This window comes from Pterocles gutturalis, unplaced genomic scaffold (genome assembly GCF_000699245.1).
Source record: "Pterocles gutturalis isolate BGI_N339 unplaced genomic scaffold, ASM69924v1 scaffold30401, whole genome shotgun sequence".
NCBI classification, from domain to species: domain Eukaryota; kingdom Metazoa; phylum Chordata; class Aves; order Pterocliformes; family Pteroclidae; genus Pterocles; species Pterocles gutturalis.
Window position 1 is genome coordinate 1 of NW_010098815.1, and position 8,491 is coordinate 8,491.

At 35.6% G+C, this 8,491-nt stretch overlaps 1 protein-coding gene across 1 annotated transcript; it reads left to right on the forward strand.

Moving 5' to 3' along the window:
• Positions 1 to 229: 229 nt before the first annotated feature.
• Positions 230 to 4,157, forward strand: TMEM18 (transmembrane protein 18; the record flags this gene model as incomplete). Its single annotated transcript, XM_010074361.1, has 4 exons — positions 230 to 350; positions 2,655 to 2,709; positions 3,789 to 3,882; positions 3,976 to 4,157. Coding segments are annotated over 4 exons (360 nt in total), but the record flags the coding sequence as incomplete, so codon positions are not given.
• Positions 4,158 to 8,491: the final 4,334 nt, after the last annotated feature.

Genomic DNA, 8,491 nt, shown 5'->3' on the forward strand with positions numbered 1-8,491 from the left:
GGTCTGGCTGCCCTCCCGGGGTGAGAGGGGAAGGCACCAACTGCCGTAAGCGTGAGGGGGAAGCCGCGGAGCTGGCTCCTTCCTCAGTTTGGCACACGGGGTGGGCTGGTGAGCGCAGTCCGTGCCTGAAGTGGGTTGTGGTTTGGGTGCGGGAGGGGGAAAGCCGATCGCTGTCGTTGCCTGGTGACGCTTCTGCCATAGGCTAATCTCCTGTCACTTTTCTCCGTAGAAGACGGACTGGTCCGAGCCCTGGTTGGTGGGGCTGGCGGTTTTCCACGTCCTCTGCTTCCTCCTGACGTGTGTTTCTTTCCAGCACTACCGGGTGCAGATCGGGCACTTCCTCTGCATGGGTGAGTGGTGTGTTCGTGCTTCCCTGGGCGGCAGTTCGGGTCAGAGAGTGCATGTGCGTTGTTTAAGCTGCTAATCCTGTCAAGTGGCTTCTTTTGGTCTCTTAATGATAACCGTTTTCTTCGTGTTCTTGTGTAGGACACAGTTTTGTACTTTGCAACCAATAAAGTGCATGGAATTGAGTATTTCTCTTGTAGTAATACATGATAAATACAGTGTTTATATGTGATAAACTATGACAAAAGCTGCTATGACCTATGAATACGTATTTATTTAATTTCCAAGACTGTGTGAAGTAGTGACTTAAGTCTGGCCTTAGTAAAGGATAAGTAAGGTTTCTGTATGGTAAATGCTGTGTGTGCCAGAGCTTCCCAAGAAATTGTTACTGTGCTGGAGAAGCAGAAAAAAAAAATTGTCTGAGAGCCAGCAGTTTCTTTCTGCTCTGCTTTATTCTAATGCTGCAGTTCAGTGAATGTGTACAGTTTTCAGCTGGATCCATTTGTGCAGCAGGTTCGCCATATGACCTGCTGACAGCTGTGATAATGGCATGAAGAAGAGTAAGACTGTTTTAAGTTCATTGCAGTAACAGTTTATGTCATCTCAGGGTTTACCAGACTTCAGCCTGAGAATCCACAGTGGCCTTGCTTAGCCAGAGCTGTGTCTTTACGGCTGACTGGCTTTTCGGAAGGTATTTGGTTTAATTAAGATGGCATGGATTTGGGTTAGATCCATCTATTATGAGCAGTACCTTGGTTCTAGGTATGGGTTGGATTTTGTGATGAGTTGGGGTTTTTTTTACACAATACCTCAGTTCTGTCATGCTTGCAGTGTAGTGGAGGAAAAATGAGCAATTAAGGAGATTTGCAGGCAAAAAGCCCCTTGAAGACTATATAGACTTTTTGAAATACCATTTAGTGAACTAGTCAAGTTGGAAGAGGAATTACAGCTACCTCAAAACTGTAAATAACTCAAATAAAGCTAAGGTTTCAGTAAGATTAATTATCCTCAAGAGGAAACTAGAAACTGTACTAATTATTGTAGATTCACTTGTAACTGCGGAGTTTAAAATTATGTACAGAGGGCAAAATAACAATGCCCTGTTTATGACACATTAAGCCTGAATGTTCCCCAGAAGGATATAGGCTTTTCTTTCTTAAATTTAATATTAGACATTCTGAATTTCCAATGACATGCTGTTTGCTTTAGAGTCCCTGTCTAAAACGTTCTCACTGTTACTAACACTAGTTTGCATGCAAGGTGTAAATGCATTGGAAAACGCAGTGGAACTGATCACTGCTGGCTTTTTGACACAGATGTGATGTAAACTTGCTGTTAGCAAGAAGAGTGCATAAAAGTATCTGTATTGAGTCGAAGCTTTATTTGTACTTGAAAAACTGAACCACTTTTGATGTGTCTGCAATATAAATAGCTTTGTGTTGTAGATGAAAAATGATGTAAGAAATAACTGAGGAAACATTGGTTTACCTTGGCATCTAAGGAGCCATAGGTGTGTTTATATTGTGCAGTACCAAGCAGAGGTAATAGAGATGATGGCAAACAGTATAGCATGTTGTATTGCCATGGCACTCTTTCATGTCACCAAACTAGTTATTTAATTGTCTTATGCAGGTCATTTTTAGTTGCTGGATCTGTTAAAAGCAGTAGAATTCCAGATTTTTCAGTTAAATTTGTGATTGCACTGGATTTTCTGTCTCGATGGCTTCATGTTACATGTAATTGTTGATTAAGAATATGCTAGCAGCAGACTACTCATTTATATACCTATTCAAACAAAATTTGTATTTTACCAAAACACCTATATATGTAATTAGTACCCTAACTTCAGATAGTAATGTTAGATATAGCATTGTGATACCAGAACATCTAAAATGGTAACTTAATTCCATACCAGTTTTGGTGGGTGCTGACATTTCTTTTACCAGCCATAACTTGGAAGCAGTCATCAAGAAGATTGTTGGAAGAAATACTGATTTTTTTAAATTTTATTTTTGATTCACTTAGATGCTGAGCTCATTCTGTAAGCTCAGATGAGCAGGATTTTATTTTTGTTTGTTTGTGATATAGTGGGTATGTTTTGTGATCACTTAATATTTCTTAGAAACTATATGGGACATTTAATTCAGAATTGGTTTTGTGAAATTAAATATTAAACATGTATTTTAATCTTCTGAGGATCAAAGGATTCTAATATCTGGTATGTAAACATCTTTAGTATACATGGCGGAACTGATGTCAGCTTATTTTTAAAGAAATATTTAATCTACTATTTTTCTTTTGTTGTACAGTGGGTTTAGTATACTGCGCTGAATATATAAATGAATTAGCAGCCGTGAATTGGAGGTAAATGTTTTTACTTTCATTTTTACATTTAAATTAATGTTCTTCTAAAAATGTTATTTTTTTCATATCATTCCTAGAAAATATTAATTTAAAGATAGTCACTCATGCCTCCTCAGTAGGATGTGACTGTAAACTGTCTGTTGCATTGTTGATATAAAACTTTTGAACAAAACCATACAGTACAACTTAGTTATCACTTAGCTTATAAGAAGAAGTAATTTTTTAATAGCTAGCATGTATTTATTATACTGCTTAAATTTATGTTTGTATGGATGGTTGTAAACTAACTGGTCAGAGAACTAAGAGTAAAGCACAGTGGAATGGTTAAGGGGAAGAGGATATGACCTTTTGGTGTTTGGGGCTTTTTTTGTTGTTGTTGGGTTTTCTTTGGTACCTATTCATGTTTAATAAGCTGAGGTTAAGCACCAGTTCTCAAAAATATCACTACTATTTTATATACTTATTTATATGCATAGAAAATATTAAAATTTGCCTGTTTTATTAAACTTATGTACCAGAATTAAACTGATGGCTTATTTTGATAAGCACTGAGCTAATCTTTTCATGATCTAACTGGAAATTATGTGTTTAACACTACTTCGTGCAGGCATCTTAATTTTAAGTCTTTATGTTCCACTTCAGGCATGCATGACCTAAATTACAGCTTTGCTACATTTATTATTTCTCTTACCTTTTCTAATATGAATAACCAAAATACCTAAGAAAGTATATTTCAGATGCTTCAGGATAAGTATGATTGCTGATGCAGAAATATATGTACTGTTGTAGTTACATTAGTAAGTTACTTAATCTATGGTTGTTTCATTTAGGTTTTGCACAGTAAAACCTTAAAGAAAAGAAAGACTGATATTGTAATAAATGTTCGTAACTGATGAGATATTGACTGTCTCTTTGTTCTGACTTAATACAGTAGAATGCTGGCTTATGCTTGAGTATCCCAAGAAGTAGGGTAACCTGTACAATGTCCATGTTGAATAGTTAATGTGAAAGTCTAATGGTATGTGAGCTACACTGAATAAAACTTCCTCTCTTATTTTTCTTTATTTTATTTCTTTTAGGCTGTTTTCTAAATACCAGTACTTTGATTCAAGAGGAATGTTTATTTCGCTAGTATTTTCAGCACCACTGCTGGTGAACACTATTATAATTGTGGTATGTATGTGTTCATTTATACGGACGCTTTCATTAAAGTGATAAGTAAATATATGTGGATTAGTTAAATTTAATAATTTACTTACTTTTCAGGTCACCTGGGTTTACAGAACCTTGAATGTAATGACTGAACTGAAGACACTGCAGAAGAAAATGAAAGCAGAAAAAGAGAAAAAGAAATGAAAGCACCTAACACTGGTTTTGTTGTTGGTTTTTTTTTTTAAATTGTAATAATACTTGTCCAGGTAATCAGTCCTTCTGTGTGTTTATCCAGAAATGGTAGTGTTTTTGTTTTTGATGTCAAGAGGACTTTGCAACCTGTGGCCATGAAGAAGGAGGTGGAAGCAAGTATCTAACAGTACATTTGAATTGGCCATGAAATGGAGAAACCCAGCCTTAACATGTCTTTGTGCCCTTCAAAGTAAGATAGTTTTCATCATGACCCAAGCTGTTGGTATTGGTGCAACACAATCTTCCAGTCAGTTTCCATGAGCCTATGTATTTTTTAACTGTGTCTGTGTGTGTTTATTAAGTATCTGGTCTTCTGCAGCTTAAGCCACTTGGAGCTATGTTGTGAATTCCAGTAAGTGAGGGATTGTATTCCGAATACCTCAGGAATCCATGCTTCTATGAAGCATTTAACTTCTTTATAAATCCAGTTTCCTACTTCCTATGTGTATTGTGTGCCAGTAACATTTAATAAATAAAATTATCCACTGCATCTTAAATGGAGTTAATTTGCATTAATTTTTAAACAGATTTTTTCTTTCTTTTTTTCTCATAAAAATTACCATTTTGGTAAAATCTTATATTTAATTTGTGTAAGTAATTCAAAATTATCTCTGTGTTTGTTTTTAATTTACATTTCATTATCTTAATGCTGCTAGATAACTATCTTTTCTTAAAACTGGATGTAATTTTGATAATATCTTTTGCTTATTTGTAGAAAAGTGAAGGGGAGAAAATTTAGGATGTTCTATGCAATTTTTTCCTATTGTTTAGATTTTTTTTGTGTGTTTTGCCTTTTTTTAATAAATAACTGAAGATGAAAAATTGACTCTGGCAAAACTTAAGAAGATATCAGTTTTGCTCAGAGTAACCTATTTTTATTGGTTTAAGGAAATTTGTGGGGGGAAATGAACACAACGGAAGAGCTATCTTCAGGACCATGGAACAGGCCTGTTTGATTTCATACTGACAGATGTAGATGTCCCAGGCTGGTTTAGAAAAGTTCAGCTTTGCTCTTAAATTTTGTTGGGGAGAGGTATGCAATTTTTCATGCGTTGCCCTAAGCATGACCACACAAATACTGTGTTCCTGACTTTCCTCTTGTGAACTGTTCTGCAACAATGTCAGTGCACAATTGTTTTAGTAGCACATACTTAAAGCTGTAATACCTTGTCATACTGAGATGCCACCTGTTATCAATAGCCTTTGGCTTCACAGCATGTGTGAGTTTGATTTACAGTAAATGAGTTGGTTCAGAGCAGGTAAGTAGGAAGTCTCTTGCAGTGGAAAACAATGTGCCTTACTTGGTACATCTAAGGAAAACTTTCCCCAAATAGTTCAGGATTTTGTCTTCTTTCTTGCGTGTGAGGTCAGAACAAGAAAAAGAAAATTTCCTCTTCTGTAAGTATGTGAAACTGGTGAGATACAGCAGTCAGAACTGTCCTTTCTAATGTAAGATAGACAAGATAACAAAAATTACTTTTTCTGTACTTTCTGCTTTTCTGTTACTCTTTTTTGACACAAGATTTATTGGAGAAATTCTCTCTACCTTTGGAGATCCCAATTGAAATTAAAAAACCTTGTGCTTGCTTAATTCTCTTTCCTTTTCCTCTCAATGTAGTTGACCTTTCAGGCAGTATTTCCTTTTGTGTTACATTACCAGAGTAATTTTGCCCTTTAATATAAGATCCCAGGGCATTAAAGCCCTTTAACAAAGTTGGACAACAGAGAACCCTAGACTGTGAGTAACACGCACTTTATTGTTAATTAGCAAGCAAAAATTAATTATATTTGGATAACTGATAATGTATATTATCGATTTCTGATACCACTGACATAATGCGATAGCTAGGAGGCAGCTAGTGCTTGGTTTTAGAAATATCAATGTGATGGGGTGTTTTTTTTTTGTCTTCTAAAAGTATTGCTGAGTGGAAATACAAAAAGCTTCATATTCCAAAATTGTATCAATATTTTTTGAAGGACGAACATCTTAAAATGTACGCTTCCAAATTGTAAGCTTGGTGTTTTTAAACCTTACCTGACTATTGAATCTGTATTAACTAAATGTAACAGTTACAGAAGATAATTTTTCACAAACACCAGAATGTGGTTTCCATGTATGTTTTTCAGAAAAGTAGTCCCGTTTTCTACATTTCAGAAAGTCAAACTTTTATCAGAGTTGTCCTCTAGCTAACCCTGCCTAAGAAACACTAAGTTTAAGAGCTAATTAAAAAAAAAAAAAAAAGTAGGTAATTTTAACCATAAGAGAAACTGTCAGAATTAAGTAAAGTGTGGCTTTTCTTCATTATGTGACTGGATTTATGAAGTGATAGCGCAATAACAGAATGTAAGGGTCTACTTGCTGACAAAACAAAATAACTACATCGTTAATTTAGAGACTGCTTTGCTTACTTGGAATGTTGTAAGTGTAAGTGAATGAGAACCAAATGTTTTAGGCTTGTGGAATACCTTTACCTTTAATTGGGAGACCTGAATTTAGGTTGCTTACAGAAGAGCCTCTTTATTTCAGTTTGGAACATGCAAACAGAAAAGCTGGTAGCTGCTCCATTTGAACCTTCAAAGAGTAAGAGGAGACCGGTGATTTGTTACTGGTTCTGTGTATCTTGCAGACAGTGACTCAAATCTTCAGCCTTCCTTAACGTGTCTGTCCAGAACAGCACATGGCATCAGCCGGTGTGGAAAAACATTAAAATGGAGAAAGTAATATTAACCTGGCAACTTTACCCTAGTACAAAGTAGTTTTGTTGCATATAAATTGGTGAAAGGATAAATTAGTAGAATTTAGTTGGCAAACTTCTGGAGCTTGAAGTTGGCCTTGTTCCCTATGGAAAAGTAATAACTGAGATGAGATGGGTTTCCAGGAATGAGAACCTAGAATTCTTTCTTTTTCCATAGCCACTGAAATGCCATATCCTTAGCTTAGAGTGCATTTTCACCTCTTTTTGGTCCAATGAACTCATTATTCTAGACAGAATGGAACAGATCTGGTAAAATAATTTGAATCTCTGTTCCTCAGGAATATTTGCTAGCTTAGTAGATGTGTGGTTCAGATATAGCCATCTCCAAAGGCATGGAAGGACAATAAATTGAGGTCTCCTGCATCCTTGTGTGTATTCTAAATCAAGAACTTTGAAGGACAGTGATCTTAAAAGAAGGGATTTATTCTAGAAAAGCTGTGTTAGGTGGTGATCTGCTGTGGTATGAATCCTAAATAAAGTAAGAGTACATGGAGAACCATTTTGTGGATTCCAGAATCATAAGCTTAAATCTTGAACTCTGATTTTTATAGGAACTGTGAATGTCAGGAAAAGGAGTAGTGATTTTTTTTGTATGAACAAGATAGAAATCAATACAACTGTAATGTAGGGAATGTTCTATTTCTTTAAATACAGCTAACCCTTTATTGTAAGCTTGATTAAAAATCAGAAGCAAAATATGTTTTTCCACTGTAGATGAACACACTATTTTTGTAATTAATATCTCAAAGTATATGTCTATGTTTAGGAAACTCACATATTGTGTATTTGTATATTTAAATGTTTTTAATATTTCTAAATATGTTTTAAATATTTTAATATGTTTCAACAAAATAGAAGTATTGATCGTCTTCTGTGCATCAGGGGGAGAGATCATTACAGTTAATGAAGCTCACCACCCGATGTCACTATTTCACATGCAAAAGCTGACTCAAAGCTTTTGTTATGAGCTGCTTCTGTAGATCTTTTCACTATTCCTTCATAAATACTTTCTGCAGCATTTTGGAATGTCCAGGAAAGCTTGGACTGTACCCTCTGAAAGCATAAATTGTTTTCTAAGCTCCAAGGTACATCTCCAGTCACTTGCAAATGTTCGTTGACACTCTTGCTTTTTACATTAAAAAGTGCTTAAGTGGTGATTTGCATATATGCTTCTAGAGTCAGGAGTGGGGACAGCAGTGGATGATGATTTAAAGCTTCTTAATTAGCCAAGGAAAGAAATATCGCTTTTGCTCATACCTACATTTCATATGGAGGAGCCAGTCTTCAACCAATTAAAAAGAAGTATAACAATGAAAAATAAATCAGTTACATTATTGTGTGAATAATATGCAGGAAAGCTTAATGAAGCAGTCTGGTTCATGGATGGGCAGAGGTTATGCTTGTCTTCTGTTTCTTTGTGATTTACCCTTACATAATGCACCATTACCAAGTCTGTCCTTGGTATGTTACATAGCTAGCGGTCACTTACTGTCGTGACTGAGGTTCTCAGAAGCCACTTCAGCCTTTCTCCACAATTTGGCAAATACTACTTGGCAATATTCAAAGGCTTTATGGCTTCATTTTCTGCTTGATGTTCCCCTTTGTGTACAAGGTTTTGAGAC